Source organism: Lingula anatina, chromosome 5, assembly GCF_051362555.1.
Source record: "Lingula anatina isolate TDL-2025a chromosome 5, LinAna3.0, whole genome shotgun sequence".
Lineage (NCBI taxonomy): Eukaryota > Metazoa > Brachiopoda > Lingulata > Lingulida > Lingulidae > Lingula > Lingula anatina.
The window spans coordinates 23,899,908-23,925,079 of NC_141771.1; the positions used below are offsets into that span (position 1 = coordinate 23,899,908).

The window sequence follows — 25,172 nt, forward strand, 5'->3', positions numbered from 1 at the left end:
TCAAATCCAATATGTTGTCGTGATATTTTTCGTATAACCCGTCTTTCTCCAGCTTACGTTCTAAACTGTGTAAGCGGTTGATCGCCACGTTCTTGTTATACGGAAATTTCGGACACCCTGTTTTCCACGGTATCGGTAACACGTAATGACCGTTCTCCTCACTAACAGTCGATTCCCACAGGGCCAAAACTTCTCCATCTTCTTGCGAGAAAGAAACCGCGCTCTCATTTTCGAGTCGCCATAAATTCTTAATATTTTCTTCAACCGAGAGAAAATTGACTGAAATGTCAGATGCCAACTTTTCATTCAACGGACCGTTCAATGTCCAACCTAAGCGCGAACGAGACGCGTAAAGTTTCAAATTTCCGCTTTCATCGCAACGTGTTTCTAACGGCATGATCAAATGCGCGTTGTCCATTCCAATAATAATATCTGCGTGACCCGATCCTGTGTTACTGAAAGGTATATCTTTCAAATACGGATACGCATCAGTGTTAACTCGCGAATTCGCTCGCACACGAATTTGTGGGATAACTAACACATTTGACAAACAATAGGAGACATTCAAATCATGAACAGGTGACACCTGAAATGACACAACGTGAGATTTTGTACTTTGTGAACAACTCAACGTGTTCATTTGATAATTCAAGCTTTGTGAGTGTTTGAGAGAAAGTTCATTTGCAAGACGTTCAGAAATAAATGTTGAAGTAGAACCATTGTCCAAAAGAGCGGAGGCTATCACGTGTCCGTTTACTCTGACGGACACAATGGGCAGATTCACATGATTGGAATTAGAGTGAACACTAGCGTTCGTCACGGTGTCTGAAATGCCGTTACTTGCGGTTTTGGAGGACGACTTCTCACTTTGACCGAAATGAATAAACTTTGAGTGTTTACGTCCACAACCTGGCACAGTACACACAGTATTTTTCCGACAATCTTTAGCAAAATGTCCAGCTGAAAAACAATTGTGACATAAGCGATTTTGCTTTATGATATCAAAACGAGCTTGAACGCTTTTTGCCTTGAAGACCTCACAATGAAACAAATCATGCGGCTGATGACAGACAACACATGGAGGGAGATCACGCTGAACAGGGGGTTCAGAAGGGGGGTCAATGGGCCCTTGGGCGGTATAGGTAAAAGTACTAGATGACTTACGGCCAGGATGATATACAGGACTGTCCCCATAAACCGGGTCATTGGCCTCTGTTGCTTGTTGTGACACAAAATCTACAAATTGTGAGAATGTGGGATACCTTTTCTCAACACTTTTGATTTTGAGTGCTTTATGTCGCCATTTGTCTACTATCTTTACTCTACACCTTTTCACAATATCTAAGATTGTTTTTTGATTCTCAACCTCGCTTAGCATGTCTAACTTTTCCAAAGTGACACTAGCAACTTGCAAATCATCTGCCAATTTTTGTAATTCATCTGGCGTATTTACAGTTTTGCCTGATTTGAGATCATTAATAATTCGCTGGGCTACTAAGTGATCATTACCAAATCTGGCCTTCAAAATTTCCCGTGCTTTATCATAACCCGATTCACCAATTAAAACACAATTTTTTATTGCATCTTTGGCAGCACCAGACGTGTATTGCAATAACCTGGTCAACTTGACATTTTTATCATCAATTTTGCTGTCAATAGTTTCGTCAAATACTGCACAAAAGCTATAGAAATCAGATGGATTTCCAGAAAATGTGTCTATTTCTGCCTTTGCTAATGAAAGTAAATTGATAAGCTTTTGCTCAGATAATTGTTCAGATTCACTTTCTGGTTTTAGACTTTTCATGTAAGTAACACCTGCTCCAATACCTCTTATGTAGCTATCTTGTACCTGAGAAAACCAAGCTTCACTGGTTTCAATGTCAGAGTCAGTTTCAAGTAGAGAATGATACGCATCATGACAGTTTTCAAAGCTTGTAAACACTTCTTTCAACTTACTAACGTTTGCGTCGACAGTCTTTGGTTCATCCGCGGCTATAGCACGCTCTATCACCCCAATCACTCGTGTAACAGCGCCCTTCCGTGCCCTACGTGCGAGTCGCAGCTTCTCGATTTCTTGATCCTTGCTTTCACTCATATTGTAGTTTCTTACATGGAGATGGTGTCGTCTTAGGGGAATTCAGTTGTCCAATGTCTAGATTTCTCTTTTCACTGTTGCGGATCCCACATCAAACAAACAAACAAACGACGGGAAATGTTCACACTTTATTTCACGCACACTGACATGGATATGGTGAAACTAAAAATAACAAAATAATGAAATATAAATACCAAACTAATTATACAAAATACACAAATATAACATAAATTGAATACAAATATAAAAAGAAATAATAAATTAATTATAAGAAACGGAAATGTTGTGCAAATGATTAACAATAGAATTGAATACAATACGTACAGAGAAATGTGGCTTTCCCGTCCAAATGTTGATCCACAAATTTTGCCTACTAAAACTTCAGACTCGGCGACCTGAGCCTTCGCTCGTCAAATACAACGTGGCCGCGCCCAGAACTGCTGCATACAGTATATATACAGAGTAAATGATTTGCATAATAATACAAAGCTGACTAGTGATACGATTGTAAACGCAAATTGTTGTCATAAGCGACAACAGAGTCCTTCTTTACTTTAATTCTGTTTTTGGATGCACCTGTAGTAATCCGGGAACATGTTAAATTTTCATGTTAATTGGTGGTATCTTAATTACTATAATTGTGAGTTTTGGTATATTTCAATATAGCTATCTGGGAAGATATTAATACTATTTAATATTTATTGGGGTTCTTTTCATTTTAATTGTTTGTTTTGGGATATTTTAGCGTAGAAATCTTGGAAGATATTGTGAAAAGATGGAAATAAAAATGGTGATGGAACAGCTTTGCATTTCTTCTTTCATTACACATATTTTTTTATAACAAATTGTGCGAGAACACAAAAAATAATGATTAATTCACACCAAGTTTACTAAGTAAAAAATATGCTTAGGATAAATGAACAGGTACTCACTCATTCTGTTCATCATATTTTTACCTAAATATTTGCTCACATTTAAAATATCGCTCAGTCATATTTACCAAATATTTTCTTGCTAATTTTTCCAATTTTAAATTTATAATTTAGACTTCAAAAACGTTTAAACCCTTGATGTTGTTATTACCTTATCAGCCTCGATGGTAACCAACGTATCTTGCATCTTGAAGAAAAAAAAAGCGTGTATATTATGCACAATACCAAGCGGCGTTCGAGCGTCTGAGTTGCCCTGTTTTAAATTCCCCACTAAGTTTGAGGCACGTACAAAAATCTGACACAAATCTTAAGAACTTACCTTGATACATTTTGAGAGATTTAAAAAACTTCCGTGCGGCTTTAAACAAGGTGGGTGCACCTGACACACTGACAAAATGAGGCCCAATCGGATTCTAAGGAAAAAAATTCTGAAGTAAGGTGATGCAAACCCTCAATGCTGACAAAAAAAGATGCAACCAAGTGTGCATGTGTAGATGTCGGAGGCAGAAAATTAAATACGCACGCGTGCCGGGAGAGGGGTGCTACGGGCTACTATGCATACTATAAGTTTATGCAATGATATGTCACTGGCCAACACCACAGCCATTCGATGCCCAACTTCAAGAACGTGATTTTGGCCTTTACGCCCGATCACCCCGTTTCAATTTTCATCCGAGCAATGTGGTATTTTGTTGTGGTTATATCCCCCATCTTTCTGCTACCTCAAATGTTACTTCCTAACTAGTTTTCTAGCTGAATTGCATTCAGTTGAGAAAAAGGCGATAGCTACTAGTGTGATAGTTGAGACGTAGATTTAGAGCGACAAATGGGTTAATGCTAACACAATGACATCGGGTCAGAAAAGGATAAACGGCACAAGCTTATCAGTTCATCGATATATATAATTGAAAAGAGAGACGCCTTTTTTAATTCAAAAGGAACGCTTAGCAAAATTCGCAACGTGTCTTCCGGTGTAATGCAAGTGTAAATTAAACCAAATGTTTCTTTACCATTATATTCAACTTGTCGCTGTTGGTCGTGTTTAAAGGAAGTAATCGAAGGAAATGATCGATATAGAATAAAAACGAGACATTGCCTGTAATGCAAGACTAAAAAGAGCGAGCATCTAATATATAATGTGAGGTGGCGCAAATCTTTGACAACAATGAAGGAACTATGTCCGCCGAGTAAAAAACTTCACAAAGCAGAACAAAAGTAAGACACAAAACACAGTTCATAAGTACTGCTGTGCAAAAGCCAGTGACAAAAAGACTGTTAATGTAGGAAAAACAACGAAAATAAGTATTATGAGTGCTATCATTATTTCTCATGAAATCTCACTTGATAAAACGTTAGCACGTGAGACATGTGATTGTCTAGTGTGATTCCAATTACACACCGATCTTCCTTAATTAAAAAAATGGGGATTACAGAAAACATTAAGGAACAAAAGCTCTGTCATTAACCTTTTTCCGACATCTGTTCACCTCTTCGTTTACAGGCGTTAACCCCACATATACAGTTCATATCTCTCTTACCCCAAAGGCTCAGAACCGCATATATGCGTATCTTAGTAATATCTTTTTTTTTCTTCTTTGAGCAGTTATTTATAAAATGGTTAAGACGTTTATTTCGATCTCTTTTTTTTTTTTTTTTTTTTTTTTGCCCTTATTTGAGCTATTTTCTGGAATGATAACATGTAATACCCCCGTCACACTAGAGGCAGAATGAGCAAGAATGCCGTCGGAAATACAATTATTTGTGCGTTCCTGGATATTCAAAGAGCATTCTAAAAATTCCGAGTGCATTTCAAATAGTTTTACCCATTCTTGTGGTCGGCCCGAATGTAAAAAAACTTTCGAAGTTCATTCCAAGTAGAAAATTATTGAATGGCATTTGAATAGTATTCTAACTACACTATAACTGCATTTTAAATATTCTCACGGTATTCTGGCAACATTCAAAACATTGTGATCACATGCAAGGGGTTATTCGAACTGGTACGTGACTTAAGTCCCCTGTCACACGTATCCGGAACCAGCAGGAATCAAGCAGAACCAGCTGGAATAAATTAATTGAAAAATTAGTTTGTCTAGAATGTAACACGATGTCCAGTGTGTATAAATAAAACAACTGAAATGGTAACTGATCAGAATGTTTCGAACGCTGTCGGAATGCCGTGAGAATATTTAGAATGCAGTCATAGTGCAGTTAGAATACTGTTCAAATGGCATTCGATAATTTTCCACTTGACATGAGCAAAACATTCGAGCCGGCCACAAGAATGTGTAAAAATATTTGGAATGCACTCGGAATTTTTAGAATGCTCCTCGAATATCCAGGAATGCACAAACAATTGTATTTCCGATACCAATCTTGATCATTCCGCCTCTAGTGTGACGGGGGTTTAAAATCCCTCCAGAATGTTTCGAATGTGCCTCGAATGAGCTGAAATATTAATTTAGCCAGCAATCGAACTACACTAGTACGCCATTCAAAGTATATTCTAAATATTCTGACTGCCTTCTGACAGCATTATATACACTATAGCTAATAAGTCCCCGGTCACTTTAATAGCACACGCTGTCTACATCAGACGCGCTAATGCGCACGTCCCCGACAGTGTTAATGATAGGGGGATTACGATGGACAGCGCATGTTGCTCACAGCAGTAGGCACTGCCGCCGAAGTTAAACCGGTAATTAAGTCTTTAACTTGACTAAACATGTTTTGCTTTGTAACTTGCGTCCTTCAGTCTTGCTGTTGCGGAAGCGCCGGCGGGACATATCTCCACCTTGCCGATATTTATCCCGACTCTCGACTTTAAAAGTATTATTTGTTTTGATTTTATCAAAGTCTTATTATATCAGAAAACCTGCATATTTTCATACGTTAAGAGAATTGTAGAAACTGTAGAAAAAGCTACTCGTACATCAGGGATAAAAAACAACACCTTGCAGCACTATTACCTATTATTCATCACCAGAAGTTACTGTTTCACTTTTTTCTCCCAAATTACAAAGTCTGATGACAACTGAAAGCCTTTAGCCATACCTCAGGGCAGTGGGAGATAGTCTGGATTTGATTAAATGTAATAAAAGTATATTTTGAAGAATTTTCCTAGCCTTCGGCAATTTCCGCAAAGCTTCGGCATGCGCGGCAATACAGAGCTGTCGATATCTGAATGCATGAACAATAGAATTGGTGGAACAACGGTTAACGTCGTTGAGTAGTCTGCAACCTACCCGACGGGAGTTCGTGTCCCTGTTGGTACTTTTGAAGATTTTGAAATTGTCATTATTATAAATATCTATTAATATATAAAACAGTCGTGGCTAATTGTTTTTGCAACGGAAAGCACAGTAGGAAGGTTTGTTGTTATTGTTAAAGTTATTATTACTGGGGACATAAATTAGTATGCTAATCTCTTATCATGGTATAATGATTGATACGATGGGTATCAAATAGTTTTCCTTTGATATAAACAACAAAAGAGCGGCCTTCCAAATATCTTTGCTGAATGTTTATAACGTAGGTACTATTATGCGCAAAAATATTGATACATGACGCAAACGACATTTACTAATTTTGGTAATATCAATTTTAATTAAAATCAAATTTAATTGAAATTAAAATTAAAATTTGTCTAAACGTGCATATTACCATTCACCTTGTTTAAAGGGTTCGCAACACTTTACATTCTAATACATTTTGCCAATTTTCATGTTTGCTAGTTTATTTTGATTTGAGAGAAAGCGAGAGAAGACCCTCTACTAGGGCCGCAAATTAATTATGAGTATTTTTCTTCAGTGCAAGAGACTGTGTAATGAAAAATCAATCTGTAACTCTGGTATAGGGTGGCCTTGTGTGCGTAATAATATACAAGTAGGGGCAGGGGTACAGTTTTATAGTACAAATAGTAATTTTATACATCTTATTGATCTCATCGTCGGGTCATTGTTTACAGTAGCGCTTTGTCGCTGTGCGTACCTTTTTGCATTTGAGTTAGACTCAGTCAGTAACAGCTGGTGATTTTGTCTTTTTTGCGTTTCATTGACAATATTTTGGCCACCTAAGTAGGGAAATGTGGCTCTTTGTTTTGAAATGACATTTCCATTGTTCCTTTGAACATGCAAAAGTCAACACACTTACGTCAACATACTTACTTTGTAATACCAACCCAGGGGAAGAAACTAAAGCCTCATAAGGTGTCGTCATTCACACTGTAAAAGGTGTTAATATCATGCTTCTATTGTTTGCCCATGAATCATTATGACAAATTTGAAGGGTTGCCAGATCACTGGCGCTTCATTCAATTCTCTATATCTGCCCTGCAGCCTGGGATGAGTGATACTTGACTGACCTTTGTTTACATCTGGAGATTTTCTTTATAATTCGATCAGTGTGCATAAATTATGATATTTTCCATCAGGAAAAATACGTGATAATGTTACGATTCTTATTTTATGGATACATAATTACAAAAATTAATTCCTGATTTAATACCCCCTATTTCAGCGCCTATTCCTGGCTGCGTTAATTATGGGGGGTTGGAAAGTAATCCGTTACGTTAGAACGCAGGAGTGATGATTGCTACTCTTACCAACGGTGCATCACCGATCAACTAATCTCAGCCACCTGAAGCAGAATCACCAACAAAAGACAAATTGGACTACATCTGCCTTCTTGTTGAGACATCTTATGTAAAAAAGGCGATAACGGTCAAAACATACGTGCTTCGTGGTTTATTAAATGTTCATCGTATTTTTTCGTTCGTTATTCTTATGAGTTAAGCAGCTTCACCTCCGTGACACCCTTTTTATTTATTTAAACCATTGTTAGATAAACCATGGGTTTCACTCCAGATTTCACGATCGAGCAGCTGATCATGAGGAGAGTGTAGCATGCTATAGTAAACTACCCCAAATATATATACAACACCTCCAGGGTTTCACGATCGAGCAAGTGATCATGAGGAGAGAGTGTAGCAGAGAACTTCATTAATGGTCGTCATAATTGGTGGTTGCCTTGGGAAAATGAGTTACATGATTACATAATACAGATACATAATAACATAAGATTAATACTAAACTTTTCCCTGATACAAAAACCCCTATTTGAGCGCTTATTCCTGACTGCGTTAATTACGGGTGATTCGAAAGTAATCTATGAGGACGCAGGAGCGATGATCGCTACTCTTACCAACGGTAAATCACCGATTTACTTGACTCCGCTACTTCGAGCAAAATCACACACCACCAAAAGACAAATTAGACCACGTTCGTCCTCTTATTAAAACAAAGAATGTAAAAATGTGATGTCGGTCAAAGAAGAGGCCTAGACTACGTGCTTCATGGTTTATTAGATAGGCCTATTCATTGGATTTTTTTATTTCATTATTATAGCTTCACCTCGCGAGACCCTTTTTTATATATTTAAAACACAGCACCCCACTGGTTTCGCGATCATGAAGAAAGGGAGTGTAGCAAAGAACCTCATTAATGGTCGTAATAATAGGTGGTTGCATTGTAGGCCTAACCTTGTTCATTTTAGTCGACAGACTAAGCTAGAAGAGAGAAAAGATCATTATCGCCTCTCTTTACTTAGGAACAATAAGGATGGCTGGTGGCAGCATTTATAAGTTCTTTTATTTAGAAACTTTCCGATCCTTTGTCTGGGACTGCGTCCGAGAAACGGCGATAACGACAGAGACGTCCTCGAACATTTTGGACTCAGTGCAAATAAAAAAAAAAAATCCGTTAAGAAGTAGCCTTTAAATGTCCTGGCAAATAATTTTGCGATGGCTCAGAGAGTTCTAGAATGAATGACAAGCAACGACATTAGGGTTAATAATAGACTAAAAACTATCAGAGTGTAGGCCTGTCTTACTTCATTTCTAAGGCCATCTTGTGATACGAGTCATGCTACACTACAAAAGAGGGGGTAGCAGTGGATGATTTAATACAGGGATACCATCGATAGTATATCAATAGAAAATCGCAATCCTCAAATGTTTTTTAATTCATTAAATATAAACGGTCTTTTCTCGTACAATGGGTCTGGTATAGTTGTATTGGCCTATCAGTTGGAAACACGTGGTTCGTCTACAATTGCAAATGGCGGAGGTGCCGTGGTAGTTATTGTCGTAAAATTAGCTGGATACGGTGCACGTGAGAAAAATATTCATTAAATTTAGTTTTCGAGCGTCAGCTTAATCTGGTAAAATGCGAGACGAAAAAAATGATAGATAGAGCCTTATGACCCACTGTAGAATGATGCCGAATAATACATCAACGACGTAGTTTATCGGCAGATAAACGTGTTTCCATTCTCGGCTGACTGAGGAAAGGTTTGAGAGAGCATTTAAAGAAGAGGCGGTCGAACCAATAGTGAGTAGGAAGTGTGCTGCAATCAAGACGAACAATACCGATCATAAGTGGACAGCTAATAACCCCTAATTAACCCCGGGTTACGCGCTGCTGTGTTGACTCCTTGCTGGGAAGGGGTAGCGGCCTCCTACTGCTGTGCGTAATCAAACATTGTCTTCTAACATGCGGCTACACGACGGCACCCTGAGCTTCAGAACTAACTTGACACCAACCTTTTCACTGTAGCCTATCTCCATCGTGTCAAGTAACCTCTGACCAGATTCGATTGCCTCCGCCGCCCGCCAATCAAATTTAAAAGCCCGCACTCAATGACTCATTAAACGATCTAGCCAATGAACGCGAACGAGTCAAAGCGCGCTTTGTTAAAATCCGGACCAATCAAAGATAAGGCTGAATATCAGGGACTTGCCGTAACCTGTGGGCAGCAGGCAAATAACATCGTCTCTCAGTAGATAATGATGCAGGGCCTCAAACTGCTAGACCCTATGGTTTCAATTCCGATTTACTCATATTTTGCAAAGAATCAAGAGATAACTTAACACATTCTTTTTCGTAGTCACTCGCCTTGCTTTCTTTGTGTACGGTAATACACTCGGAACTACTCGGATGTCTCCGCACTCGACAATAACTATGTTGTTAGTATGGAGCTTGCGGAATCAGCCGAAGATTGCCGATTGACGGTTAACTAATCAGCGTTTTCACCAAACTTTGGTGAAAAATTTTGAAACATGGATTTGATTGGCTTATATAAACTAGGTCAAACTATTTTCGTCAGAGGTTACTTGACACGATGGAGATAGGCTACAGTGAAAAGGTTAGTGTCAAGTAAGCTCTGAAGCTCAGGGTGCACGACGGTTGCATTGTATTAATAAAGTAATACCTATTCATAAGGAAGGGGGCGGATGGTAATCTTACGAGAATTAAATCAGTTATCGATCATACGCGTACCAATAGTCGTGTTTTTTTTTTAGCTATACGGTATATTCCTAGTTTTCCAACTAGATTTGAACTGCATTTGAGAGCTAATACAGCCGAAATGTGCACGAATCATTCCATGCGAATTCAAGCGCATTCTGAGTATTCCAACTGTACTCTTACAAGAACTAAGGTCAATTTGAACTTTTTTGCCGAATGTGGTGCGAGTTTTAAAATGTCTTCATTCGGGCTCATTCTGCTTAATTCCTGCCGATTCCGAATAAGTGTGACGGGGGCTTACGAGGAGTGAAGAAAACATGCTGTTATAGCGCTTTCCTGCAAAAATTAGTGACAATATGGCGGCTGCTGACTACCTCAAATTTTACACAAAATACCAGATTGTTTAAAAACTACAAGGAGGATTATAATGAGCTTTTTGAGAAAACGAATGATTTAGGACCAAAGAAGTTAATACGCCCACTCCATAGAGGTCCTGTGCAGATTTCTAGGTCAGCATTAAATGCAACAAGTGATTTTATTCCAATACAACCTGCATAAATACATTGCAAGAGAAATCAGCAAATAATTATCATTTCAAACTATATGCCATTCAAACTCTGTTAGAATAATGATACCCAAAACTTGCTGTCGTAAAAGTAGGAACGATTGTCTTGTACTCTTAATTTTCTTAAATTCTCTACTTACTATACATATAATTTTCCATCAAAATAAGAACGATTGTAAACAACAATAAACAATTTCAAAAGTGATGATTTTATGTATGCATTGAACTGATTTCAAGTCATCGCTTTGTTCCAAAAATCACGCCTGTATTGTATGGATTACAATGTAAATCTTGGATGAAACTATTCAAAAATCGACAAATCAGGTAAATTAAGAATGAGTGTTTTCTATCGCCCGTGGAAGTTCGTATGAATTGCAATCGCTGCTACATATCGGGGGTACTGCTTTTGAAGTCTACGCAACACGTGAAGCAACCTGGGTGGTTCTATGGTACCGGAAGTGGATTAAAGCTGAAACTGCTATAAGCTGGCGTTAAAGTCATCCTGTTGAGCTATTTTACTTTAGCTCGATGCCAAGGAATCTACTGCGCAAATTGAGGTCGGGAGCTGCACTTTCCTAAAAAAAATTAAAACGAGAAAAACGGGTTAACAAGAAAGCTAAAGCAGACATATGGTTCGTTAGTTAACACTAAAATAGGTCCATAAGTAAACTCAGCACATGCGCTATATTGTATGTACACATTTGGGATGAAGCAAAAGACAAGATATGAATACACTCCATGCGTATATATTATTATTAAGTATGCTCTGTCCAACCCCTTGATACTTTCTTCAAAGGACCAGATTGACTATGGTGCGCATTTTTACATAGTGTTACTTACATCGTGTATTCTAACTACACGCAGGCCTGTAGCTCCTCCTTGAACACTGTCCCCAGGGGACAAGGTCTGAGGATAGCCACGGGCCGAACGTGACACTGCCAGTAACATGTCTCGTCTTCAGAGTAAGCGAAGTACAGCTTTTTACTCGGTCCGTAGGTGACAGTTTCAATTCTGTATCTGAAAAGTGTTAATTACCAAGCGACGATGAAATATGAAATGTTGGCCAACTGAAGTGAAGGGTTAAGGTAATACACACAAAATATGGTGTGTTCAAATAAAGTTTGTTCTGCATTCTTTTATTAAGATTGTCCCAATACCCTAAGCCGATTGTAAAAAGACTTCGTTTTTTTTTCTCTTAATAAGATCACATTTGAACACTATGCACACTTGGCTGTAATATTTTTACTTTGGTAAAAAAATAACTTTTTTATATTTAATCAGATGATATGACGATAGATGCTACTTCGGTAAACAAAACTCGGCCTCTTAGTCACGAATTAAGAGAACATGACTATAGAAGATATGTTATCAACCAACCCAGCTGTCTGTCCATGATAACCCTTTCCTTTTATTGGGACTTTCTGTGTAAAAGACCCCCCTGGCAAGTACTCGTCACGGCACACGGCTAGAATGGAATAAAATAAATACATATACTGATATATCTAAACAAATTGGCAAAAATACCATGGGAAAAATTACTTTTAATTCACTAAATTGATTTTTTTCATTAAAGGGATAATAACTCTTCGAATGAGATCTATGTTTCACAATAAAAACATTGTAAACAACTCAAAGAAATATAATATATTCCGTTTCACAACAAAAACGGCAGTTACAGCTATTATTCTGATATCTGAGCTCCATTGATGGCTATACTCTGTTATAATATCTTAAGAGATTATGAAAAAAACAAGGAATGTAAAAATGGATTCATTAACCATTGGTAAGTATGAGAAAAATTGTTGTTTACTCCAGGAAAATTCAATTTTTGTCCACAACGAAGAGTTATTATCCCTTTAAACTTTAAGACTTGTTGGCATTTTTGAATGTACACATTTATTAATAGCTAAGTGTGTGGAGTTATATGTGTAATGAGTATATAAGTCGTGTTTGTTTTTGTCCTGGTATTTTTGTTTGAAAATATTGAAAGTGGGAATCCAGTTCTAACACTGAAATTATAAGGTCTACAAAACTGCCACAAACTCGGTTCTATAAGTTATGCTTATAGTGATAAAGTATGATTTAAAACATATACCGACACTCTGCAGATAGCACTGCAGATTAAAATGTTTATTATATTCTTACTGAATTTCCAGTTGAGTAAGCTATCACACAAGTGGAGGGCACAGAACTAAGATAGGTGTTATAAGTAGAACGGAACACTGGGACTCCTTGTATGGCTGCGTGTTGTGGTACACGGGGCATATTGCAACCAGGAATGCGGCGTTTTTTACAATATTGTGTATGTGTGTCGTTGTGCTTATGTGTGTGTGTGTGTGTGTGTGTGTGTGAGAGAGAGAGAGAGAGAGAGAGAGAGAGAGAGAGAGAGAGAGATAACGTACATGGTTTCTTTGTGTGAGTTCCAGCACATCTTTTGGTCATCATCGGTTTTTGTCTGAAAAACAAGACAAGGCTTTTTAACTGCACCTACTCTTTTACAGATGAGCATATGAAAATGTCCCGATGCCGATCAATATTTATGAGGCTGTTTCGAAAACAGCGCCTAACAAAGACACCTTTTGAACAATGGCTACTAAAGTAGTAAATTGTTATACATATTTATCATCCAACCATTCGTCATTCAATGCTTATATAAACTTAAATTATGAAAAAAAGGTATGTTCTCCATTATTACCTAAAAAGGTATTATAAATACTATGAATAAAGTTGTAAGAAATGCATGTTTATTTACATCGTAGGGTGCTATCACTGACTGAGCCTGCCAATACTGAGTGTTACTTAACATCAAAAAAGCAACCAATTTAAACAGTACAGAAAAGAGAATATGTAATCACATACCCGGACATAACATTTGACGAAGCACTCAAAATGTATAACAATGGGAAATCTGTTGGCAGAAAGGATTAGCAGTCGAAAAAAAATCACCCCACAATGTACTAAATACCCCACACTACAGCATCTGATATAAATGGGATATACTTTGCGTCTAAGGCAAAATATACCGTACCAAAAACTGAGAACTATAAGTTCTTAAAAATGCACGGAAAAACCTTCAACCTTTTACTGTGTTTTCAATTAACCAGCCATTGCAAATAAATTAGAAATATCTACAAGGCATTTTATATCTACTGTATTATCCCTTTTTACTGTAAACCATCCCAACGACAACAGGTCATATTGCATCTTGTGCATTGATCCCGATTATGGATGAGCGTCATTCTCAAAACCAAGCGTTCGCAAACCGATATCGAGGTTTCTTAAAGTCTGGGTCAGGCTGCGCTTGCAACCTTTTGGCAACCTCTTTGCAACCTCAGTGATCGCATAAGGTTGCTAACAGGTCGCCTGCGATCGTTGACACATGAAGGCCATTTTTGTGCACCGACAAGCAGTGCGACTAAAGATGAAAAATATCGGTATCCTAAAGATTGCCAAACGGTCTCTGCTTGGTTGTCAGTAGGTTGCTATAACCAGTAGCATACCACTTGCAACTGCACGGTCGATTTACAGTATTTTGTCGACTGCTCGCTTACAAGTTTTTTTTTTATTTTTCAGTCGCAAGTAGTCGGCATGAGGTCGCTAGGTTGCAGTTGAAACTGCATGGTCGATTGACGCTTTTTAGTCTCTTGGTCGCTAACGTTTTTTTTTTTTTTTTTTTTTTACCGATCGCAGGCATTCGAAACTATGTCGCAGGAAGGTTGCAAGCGACTACAATAAAATTGGGGTTGAATGGTGGTCTGTTTGGGCAAATACTTTTTTCCATAACTTCTCATGTATGCCTTCTAAATATAAAGATCTTAAATTATATTATTTTAAACAAAGAAAACAAAGCATTTGCTGGCAAGATTTTATACTAATTGCCAAGGTTTTCATATACCACGTATTTCAAACTTACGAAACCGAAACAAAAAAAAAAAAAATAATAATAATATGAGGCTAAAAAGCAATGTACGGTTTTTTGACGCTACGCTTATTTATTTTATCACTTTGCGAAAATCATAGGTAAAATGCCGAAAACCTCAATTATGAATCGCTGGATGTCATTAAAAATTTGTGAAGCCATTTTATCAAAGTAAACAATGAAACAAATTCACGATGCAGCGAAAACGGAAAATTATTTAATCAGCAATGTATAATTGCTATTTAATATCATAATTTTAACCATCAACATTATCCCATAACTAATTGAACAGATTGTTAAATGTGTCCAATATTCTTAAACAAAAAGTTTCAACACAAACAATTTAACATCTTTCCAGTGCTTGGTATCCTCAATAAAAGGATGAGAGTATAAAAAAGGACACGGTGCGCACGTAAAAAAGGACACGGTGCGCACGACCTATCACGATTTAATTAGACTGTATTGTAAGTGGCAAACGCCCGGGGTTACAAAGACAAAGGGAAATCACACATTCGGTTGCAAATCAGTTACAAAGCAGTCGGCGACCTGTACAGCCACGGTAACAACCGGACGAACGAATTTTAGGCTAATGCGTCCCCTGCGGTCGTAGAGGTAGACGAAAGTTTGCCTTGCGAGTTGCAAGGGCCAAATGAGATGTTCTTTTTTTAGCAGGAACGCTTATTGCAAGGTGCAAGGTACAGGGCCGTGAAAATTGTACTCATTTCTTGAGTTTGTTTTGCTACCTGTACGTAGCTCTCACTCACCACTATTGAGGAGAAAGCAACGCACGGCGAAAGTAGTTCCATTTCGCTTCACATTTGCCTCACACCCTTGTGATGACCGCGTACGTCAGTTTTGCCTAGCGTTCTCCTCTTCTTTCTTCTTCTTCTTTCTCCCTTCTTTCCTGCTCTCTAAGGTTTTTTTATTCTTGTGCGACCTTGTTGCTACCAGTTGACAAGCGATTGCTACAGTCCGGTTTTCAATCACCAAGTGGTTGCTGAGAGGCTGTATATGGGTGTGCGACTGGTAACATGTAACTTGAAGATGGTCTATAAGAGGTTGCAGATACCATACTGCAACCTTGTTGCAACCTGTTTGCGACTGCTTGCCGATCAAATTTCGACATAGCTTCATAATTAGCTTGCAAAGTGATTGCAAGCAACCGCAAGATTTTGTGGTTGCAAAAAATGTTGCCAAAAGGTGGCAAGAGCAGTTTGACACAGCCTTAACACAGCACAAAAATTTATCTTTCTGAATTTTCGAAATCTGCAGAGTGACGTGGGGATAGTGCAAGCTGGGCTTTACAAAAATGTGACTGAACAAATTCACATTGTATCCTGGCCCCAATAATTCATAAGCGTTATTCTCAAAACTGAGCATGCGCAAGGTCAATATGGAGTGATCGTCCCATATGACATCACACTGAAGAAGATCACGAATGTGATCGAAAACTCTGTCAGGTACAGCTCTATTTTAAAAGTGTAGAAATTGAAAAGTTTAATACTTGAATCAAATCTGCTAGATGTTAATTCAAAACTGAACAAAAGGTCTTTTATTTCTCCCATTGTTGGATATAATATTTTAAAGTCCCATGCAATATATAGAAAAATCAAGACGTACATGTAGGTCCTGCAAAAAAGAAGCGTGTCTTGATTTCAGCTGTTAATATCTCTTAAGTTAAAACTCATATATTTAGAGTGCACGGCACTAACGGTTTGATTTCATGGTGATTATTCGGGTACGTTGGAAATAAAATTTATGCTTCATAAACAAGACAAACACACACACGCGTGTGTTTATGTGTGTGTACATGTATGTGTGTGTGTGCGTGCGCCATGGCTATTTAGTACAATCGGCGATTGTCCATGGTCAGTTGCTGATTATACATACATCAATTTGCATTTCTCAGCTAGTATAAATGCAAAACAGGCGATGGTATCAATAATGCCATTGTTGTTAAAATGAATCTGCACATTTTAAATCAAAGACACCCAGGTGTGTCATTCATTTAAATTAAAACATTTAGCACGTCAAACTGAATATTTTATACAGTATGTTTCTACTCACAGGCGTAAATCAAAGTCATGTCATGTCATGTCACATGTGTTATTGTCCTATCCTTCGAAGTCATCAAGACATAATGGAAAAGTAATCACCACAATATCTCCAGATAACACAACGCCTCTTTGTTCACTGTCACAACACCCAGGAGATATAAATGTAATGACAATAAGGAATACTTACATGGAAACTGCCAGACCTACAAGACATAGAAACAATGCAATCTTCAACATCTTGGCGTCTTTGTGTCGTCGTGAGTTCTCCAGTCTTTTCTTGATGCTATGAAGTGTTGCGTCGGGCAGCTTTCAGTCCCCTTTTTATTGCAAAGTTCGTTAAGCGCTCCCTCTTTTTTGTTAGTTTTATAGCTGTGTTAACATGTTTATCTTGCAAAGCAATTGCGCAACATGAATAAAGATACGTTTTTAAGCCACCTAAGGGTTCTGTTTTATAGCATCCAGTTCCACATAAAATGTGGCAGGCAGGATCTCTGTCGAGTCAAGCAATCATAAAGCAATTTCACTGTAGATCGGAATGTTTCTGTCTTTCATTCGGAGTCAAAAGGTCGTTTGGTAATAGATAACGACCTTTTGACTCCGGAGGCGTTTCTGGTTTCTTTTACATTACAGACATCCCAACATTGAATAGATGAAGATTATTTTTTTTAATTTGACTCTTCTTTCTGGCTTTAAACAGATAACATGGGCCTCAAATCGAATGATTAAAATACGCTCAAGTCATGCGACTTCAATATTTTATACTTGTTGGGATAGAGGTATTTAAATGCTAGATTAAGAATTGTGTATACAGGCACCTGGCTTCACGAGAATTTAAACTTCTCAGGTACGAGAGGTGGATGGGTATAAATTATTATCAGGGGTTTGAAAAGTGATCTTACGGGTACAGTGCTTGTAGATAATGGTAATTTAGTTTGACCGCTTGACGAGCTGGTTCTCTCCTCCGGGAGGCTTGTATGTCGTCACCGGTCACATGTGATCAAGTAGCTCATTACTTCCAAGACTTGCGAAAAATGATTTTTAGCTCAAAATTTATTAAATGAGTTTCCAATTTGTGCATTTTCATTAATATATCATTAGTTGGGCGTTTATTTCTGATGCGTCCGCTCCGTTTAAGCCATTCTGTTGCAAAAATTTTAAGGTCAACAGCTTAATTGTTCATATGTGAGGCTTGTTATGTTAAAAAGTCGTTATGTCTTTTACAGGAGGTGACATTGAGCCCTTGGGGAATTAATAGAATGACAATTAGAAAAGCACTTCGAGAGCGCAGACCTCCGCCAAGACAGTATTCTTTTTATTATTGATAATAGGTTGATTATTGATCCGGATCACCACCAAAAACTTATCACTTCTAAGTTAACCCATTTCTGACCTAACCTGAAAATTTCATCAAAATCGGTCCATAACGTTATGAGTTATGTTGATGATTGATTTTTTATTATTGATCATTGATTGATTTTTGATCCGGATCACCACCAAAAACTAAATATCTCTTCCTTGGTCCGTGCGACGCATTGTTATACATTGATCCTCTTACTTCCTATCCATTACTTCCGGTGACGTGATATATAGGGCAATCTACATGTATATGCTACTTCCGGACTTGGTTTCTAGATAAATATGGGTGCATTTGGCAGTGATAAAAGATATGACGGACACTATAGTGTGTTAGTTGCGCCTCATATTTTCTCCTCATAACATCTCTGGGGGAGAAATGCCATTTTTTTTAAAATAATAATTGCTCAGTAGTGGAGTGCTGTATAAATGTGAAGGAATATCAACGTATAAACATATATGATCGCATGTAGGCAGACAATTGCATGTTAGATAGAATAAAGCGTCTCACACGCAATGTAATGCCGTAATATTTGATGCGCTTGACGTCACTAGGCCAGGCATATCTTGAGCAATATCGTTTTAAATCGGTGTTTTAGAGTAAAGGAAAAAAATCACCAAATAACTTTACTTCGGCACAAATTTCATACAAAAAGATTATTCTAACCACCTATGAAATTTTTAATTTCCCACTTCTTTTGTCACATAAAAGATCGCATAGCAAAAATAAATGGTTCTCAGCTGTGTTAAAAGAGATGCTTTAAAATAAAATGGTTTGTAAGTGCAATGCGACTTAGAATAGAGGGTATTTTATCACTCATTATGTTTCTGAAGGCTACAGACATTGACATCATGCACCATTTGTAGAAGCAGTGTTTTATTCCAAGACGTGAATACAAACATTATATGAGAAGCTTAATGAATCAAAGAATTATTATAATTTCAAGCTGTTTTACTCTTTGTGTTTCCTTTCAACCAGCTATGTAAAGGACGACACCAGATACTCTTTATCGACACTAAAATTATTGCAATCATGTACTGAAGAAAAATTAATGATTTTTCTGCAAAGCAAATGTCATCCATTTTAGCCAAGAAAATTTTTCAAGTCGTCCTGTGTGAACCATTGTCAAGTCTTCATTTTGTTCCAGAACTAATATATAATGTGTAGTAGAGCGCCTTTTTCTATTTTGACTTCATCTGTCCAAATATTCGACCTCAACTTATATTGAACGTTTCCTGCTGTCCACCGGATGCCGATAATTTTACTGAATAAGTTCTGTTTTGTAAATTGTGTTTCATCTTTCCTAGAAATAATGAAGCCAGAAATAATTAGCAAGCAAGCTAAAGGTGACACGTGTACAGGTAGTTCGAATCTTAGCTCAGTTGGTAAAACATTGCTTTAAGGTCGAGTGTAACAGATAACTAAACTGTTGTCAATTCCTGTATTTCACGCCTATGATTAAAAGTAAAAATAACATATCTTCCTATTTCTTGACTTGGGTAAAATGTTTGGTAAAATATTTGCAATATACACAATTGTCACCCAAGACTCCATAGACTAACGGAGTTCAACTTGGATGATTCAGGACCCAAGACGTCACAGTTATTGAAATATTGAAAAAAATGTCATGAATAGCAGGAAATCGTCCTGTTTCAAATTTGATCTGTATTTAAGGATAAGGATGAGTAATTTTTCATAACGAAACCTGATGAAATGCTAACGAACCTAGCTTAAGTAGTCCAGAGAGAGAGAGAGAGAGAGAGAGAGATCCGGATATCCGGAATATGTTCTACCTACAATATATCATATATAAAGCAATATACATTGTATATAATGTATAAAGTTAAATTGTTGGTGGCATCCAAAACGCCAATGTTACTTACATAGCTTCTAATATCGCAGACAGGTCTGCAGATTCTCCTTGAACACAGTCTCGGCGGGGCAGGGTCTGAGTGTGGCTACCCCCTGACTGTCACACTGCCAGTAACATGTCTTGTCACCATCGTAAGCAAAGTACAGCTTTTTACTCGGTCCGTAGGTGACGGGTTCAATTCTGTAGCTGAAAGGTTTTGAAGACCAAGTGATGATAATATGTAATAATGGTGCAATTGTAGTGCACTTGTGCGAACTTTACATATAATGGGTCTGTTTGCTGAATTGCAGTGTATCAAGAACCACATCAATATTCGTTTTTCTCCAAACATTCACTTTTATCTATAGTTATATTTAGTTATATTCCTAGACGGAGCGATCTCAGGTTACACAAATCTTATGCACCGTGAAGCAAATATTTTCGTCTTGTGAACGTCCCACTGATCCAAAGCCGAGATTTTCTTTTACATGGTATTTTCAGTGCTGTCCCAACACCATAATTAGGCTATACATTTGGTGCGTGCTATATGACCTCTCCTTTTTCTTCCGACTAAGATTTTTTCCGATTTAGAGCACATTCAGAGCAGATGATCCTCGGACTAACTGATTCGCAAGCTTGATATGGCCAACCCCAATTAAAAGCGATGTCGCTGAATTTCTGATGGTATCCCTGCATGATATGGGCTTTTTTCTATTAAGAAACTCAAATTTCACCAAAGGTTTGTTTTGGTGAAAAAAATAACAAATAAATAAATAAATAAATAAATAAATAAATAAATAAATAAATAAATAAAAAGAAACCTCTTTGTTCACGAACTGAGAAAATAGACGATATCTTATAAACCAACCTGGAATTATGTTCTTAACCATTTGGAGATATGTAGACAATCTGATTCTATCATACTACTTATCTACCGCATTATAAAATGTTCCTCTCTGTACAACCGTATTTTGGCGTAGAAGTGCTGTAGGCTTTACTGCATCTGTATAATAAACTTGCTCCACATCACTGCTGCACTAATTCTTTTTTACGCTACCTCGATACTACTGTATTTTCGCTTGGGTAACCATTGGGATTTTTCACTGGAACCTTTTGGGTAAAAGAACCGCCAGGCAAGTATTCGTCAGGGCAAACAACTAAAATGCAATAAAATACAAATGTTTTTACCTTTCCCAATAACATGACAAGGAAACCATACGATATTCACCTATACAGAATAAAAATAGGTTATCGTTTTTTTAACAGTATGTGCCTTTCCTGGTAGGTATAGTTATTGGTATTATTGTCGAAAGATCGGGAATTACTAGGTCATGATTTTGGATATGCTGAAATTATATGCTGGCATTTGATCGGTTTTTGTGGTAAAAAATTGACTTTTATGTATATTTTTATATATCTTTAAGTGTATATTTTCTGCCACTTGTCGGGTATGCGCCAATGACCAATAACTACTATTTAACTCTAAAATAGGACAGACAGAAGAGAGAGATAGAGAGAGGAGGGACAGAGATAACGTACATGGTTTACTTGAATGATTTGAACCACATCGTCTGCCCATTACCGTAGCACCTGTGCATTGTCTGAAAACAAAGAAATACGCATACTTGTATATTTCCATTTCCTTCCAGTTTAACACATTTCATATACGTAGATTTGTGAGTTCAATAGTGACATTGACTTTCCAACAGAGAAGTTATTGTGCATTTCATCCAATTCACAGACTGTGAGCATATATAATCAAAATTATATGGAGCAAAGGTTTATAATTATTCATCATTGTTGTTGTTGCTCAGCCTAAGGTAAAATACGTAAAGAATGAATTCCAAACGCAAAGCCAAATGCTACTGCATCTTCAAGTGAACTTCCAGTATAGAGAGTGTATATAAGACCCACTGGTCTTAGTGACTGTCACACATGCAAATAAACAATTAAATACTAATTCAGGCCAAGACTGGGTTCCCATCCATAGATCGATCTAACAGGATCGGTCCATCTCCACGGGGACTCTCGCTAAGTTGCTTTCAGCTCAAGTGGCTTAGACGTCTGTGACGCCTACTAAAGCTGCTATAAAATATATTGCCCCCTATCAGCTTCAGTAGGCGTGACAGACATCTAAACCGCCCAATGTAATTGCAATTAAGCGAGAATCCCCTTGGAGGTAGTTCGATTCAAAGTTAGTACGATAGGGTCTGGGAATGGCCTCTAAGTCTAGCCCCTTACAAACTTTTTAATCCATGCGTGCCTCTCCAGAAATTAAATTGGTAATTACACGCTGTAGTATAAGTCTGTGGTAGTACCATATAGGCCTACATGTGTATAGCATATAATATCCGCAGGATAACATCACAAACATCCATTCAGATATAATTGAAATATAATAAACAATTCACATTTACCCAGCAGCTAGAAACAGGCATTTTTCTTACTGAAATGAATATTATACTTAATTTGCCAATTTTTACAGGCTGTATAGTAATCGAAAAGAAAAGCTTTTTGCATTTAGAGCAGCGTTTCATTAATGAAGTACGCTGTAAATACAGTGTTTAGCATTTAAATACATACAACACACGTTAGGCACGTATACGCATTTAGAAATATGTGTGAAAGCTAAGCACGTATAGCTTTTCAAGCGTTTCACAGAAGAAAAAGCTAGACACGTTGGCGGTGTTACACGTTCAGATACGTGTTAAGCTTCACCAGCATATGATTCTATAACAAGTCTATCACAAGCTAAGCACATTGGCTAAGCAGTTCCCCTGCTTAGCGCGTGAGGCTGCTAAACATATGGAGCTGCTATAGGTGTGGAAACTCCATGTGGAGCTGCTGAACAACACGTTTAGCTTTTCAAGCTTGTCATAGAAAAAATATATACACTTCACAATCCCATGTATACGATCCCATAACAAGTTTATTACAAGACTCAACAATTTGGCTTAACACTTCCCCTTGTAAACGTATGGAGCTGTTGGAGGCTTGGAGCAGCCTGCTCGAACGCGTTGTGTCCTTCCTTGCAGTAACGTGTGATTATCTAAAATAGGACTATTAAGTAATAATCCAAATAACAAATTAACGACGTTATCAGCTGGTTACATGATAGTGATGGTATAGAATAACGTTATGGTAACGTTATGGATGTTTTTAACTCCATGCAAAATGATGCCCCTGCGGTTTTATAAGCGTTTTATAACATTCTAGAAAACATTATTTAATGTTTTGAAAACCTTTTTTATAAATAACCAAAACACGTCTTATGCTGTACTAAGATCTAATATATCCGTTTATTAGATCTTAGTGCTGTATGGACTACAGTTAGCGGTTAATTCCAAATTGGGCTTGTTAAATATATGGACTATCTTTACCAAATTAACCAGCATGCGATGAAAGCTTAAATAAACCATTATAGTGAATACCCCACCATCATCCTGATGTTCTATTGTTCATTACTTCCGGAAAAAATAAATAGACACCAATACCGTAACGCATTTTATCAAAATATGAAAAAAATAATAGCAGTTAAACGTGACCGTGACTTCGCTACGACTTAGGAAACTCACAGGTAAGCTGCCACAGCTACAACACAGAGAAACAGAGGAATCTTCATCTCTAGAGTTTCCGGCAATCTTCGTTGATTCCTTTCGCAGTGAACACCACAGCTCTAGCTGATCCCAATAAGTATACATCAGGAGGGTGTCTGTTTCCCTTTTATAGGGGATCTTTTAGACCCCTTCTCTGTAAAACACTCCCTTGGACGTCAATTTCAAGTCTCGGCTCATGTCTGTCCTGAGGTAATTTACAATTTAAATATCGACATCGATGTTGCGTAGGGCACAGTCTGGTCTGTTTTATGGCACAGAATATAAAGAAGCGTTAAATGCCGGGAGCTAGATAAAGAAGAAGCAGAAAAACACTTAAAAAACGATTACATAGTTCGCATTGCCTTTTGTTTTGCCCTTCATGGGCGAACTTCATTTCCTGTGACCGTAGATAAAAATGTCCGCAGATCGTAGTGACGTCCCTCTGTGACTTCTTTTACATTACAGTCGATAAGGCATTGAGGTACCATTCCCAGACCCGATCGTACTAACTGTGGATCGATCTATCCCCGAGGGGATTCTCGCTTAATTGCAACTTAAGCGGTTTAGATGTCTGCCACGCCTGCTGAAGCTGCTATGTGGTAATTAACTATCGTTAAGCAGCTACAGTAGGCCTGCCAGACATCTAAGCCATTTAAGCTGAAACAGTTTAGCGACAAACCTCAAGGAGATGGGTGGATCATGTTAGGTCGATCTAGGTATGGGAACCCAGTCTTAGTCTCACATCGGTATCTTCGGGCTCATTTCCATTGAAACTATCGGTTTTTGTAGATCGATCCAACTCCGCTGGGAATTTCCCTAAATGCAATCAGTTTAATAGATTAAAGGGATAATTACTCTTCGTTTCGGTCAAAGAATGAATTTTCCTGGAGTAAACAACAATTTTCCCATACTTACCAATGGTTAATAAATCCATTTAGTCCCTGTTTTTTTTTTTTTTTTTTTTTTTTCTAATGTTTGTTTTTCTGTTAAAATATAGCCATCAATGGAGGTCATGTGGTCTAAAGACAAGTTCAGATATCAGAAAAATAGCTATAACTGCCGTTTTTGTGGTAAAACAGAATATATTATATTATTATGAGTTACTCACAATTTTTTTTATTGTGAAATATAGATCTCATACGAAGAGTTATTATCCGTTTTTCTTTTTCGTGCCGTTCGGTACATGTAGAATCGTAAAAATAGCTGATGAAATAGTAAGTTGAAACCATGCTGTCTTTGTCTTTACATACAGATATTAACATACTTTTAACATTTTATTGTCCTGAATATAATTAATGGCCCTAAAATACAGAATCAGTAATTAGACATACAATTTAAAAGCAATTGCACGTTTCATAACATTGTTAGAGACTTGTGTGTCTTCCGCCGGCCCACTCTGTGTCCTGTGGCAGAAAATATAAATTTCTAACATATTCTGGAGCCGTTTCCGACTTTCGTCACTTTACAATCGATCGTTCTGACATTAAGTTACCTTCCT

The 25,172-nt window shown here is 37.5% G+C and overlaps 3 protein-coding genes across 3 annotated transcripts; all 3 read right to left on the minus strand.

Annotated features, from left to right (window-relative positions):
* Positions 1 to 569: 569 nt before the first annotated feature.
* LOC147761953 (uncharacterized) lies at positions 570 to 2,095 on the minus strand. The gene is made up of 2 exons (XM_087014103.1): positions 1,165 to 2,095; positions 570 to 586 (listed from the first exon to the last, which is right to left on the minus strand). The coding sequence occupies exons 1-2, from the start codon at positions 2,093 to 2,095 to the stop codon at positions 570 to 572; spliced, it is 948 nt and encodes a 315-aa protein (XP_086870229.1).
* An 8,752-nt stretch (positions 2,096 to 10,847) lies between these two features.
* LOC106160249 (uncharacterized) lies at positions 10,848 to 17,307 on the minus strand. Its single transcript, XM_013536792.3, has 5 exons — positions 17,060 to 17,307; positions 13,299 to 13,351; positions 12,274 to 12,361; positions 11,737 to 11,913; positions 10,848 to 11,471 (listed from the first exon to the last, which is right to left on the minus strand). Exons 1-4 carry the CDS (start codon positions 17,107 to 17,109, stop codon positions 11,751 to 11,753), a joined length of 354 nt encoding a protein of 117 aa, XP_013392246.3. The 5' UTR covers positions 17,110 to 17,307; the 3' UTR covers positions 10,848 to 11,471; positions 11,737 to 11,750.
* Positions 17,308 to 19,080: 1,773 nt separating this feature from the next.
* LOC147761954 (uncharacterized) lies at positions 19,081 to 23,791 on the minus strand. The gene is made up of 5 exons (XM_087013774.1): positions 23,654 to 23,791; positions 21,618 to 21,679; positions 21,136 to 21,235; positions 20,110 to 20,285; positions 19,081 to 19,529 (listed from the first exon to the last, which is right to left on the minus strand). Exons 1-4 carry the CDS (start codon positions 23,698 to 23,700, stop codon positions 20,117 to 20,119), a joined length of 378 nt encoding a protein of 125 aa, XP_086869900.1. The 5' UTR covers positions 23,701 to 23,791; the 3' UTR covers positions 19,081 to 19,529; positions 20,110 to 20,116.
* Between the last annotated feature and the right edge of the window lie 1,381 nt (positions 23,792 to 25,172).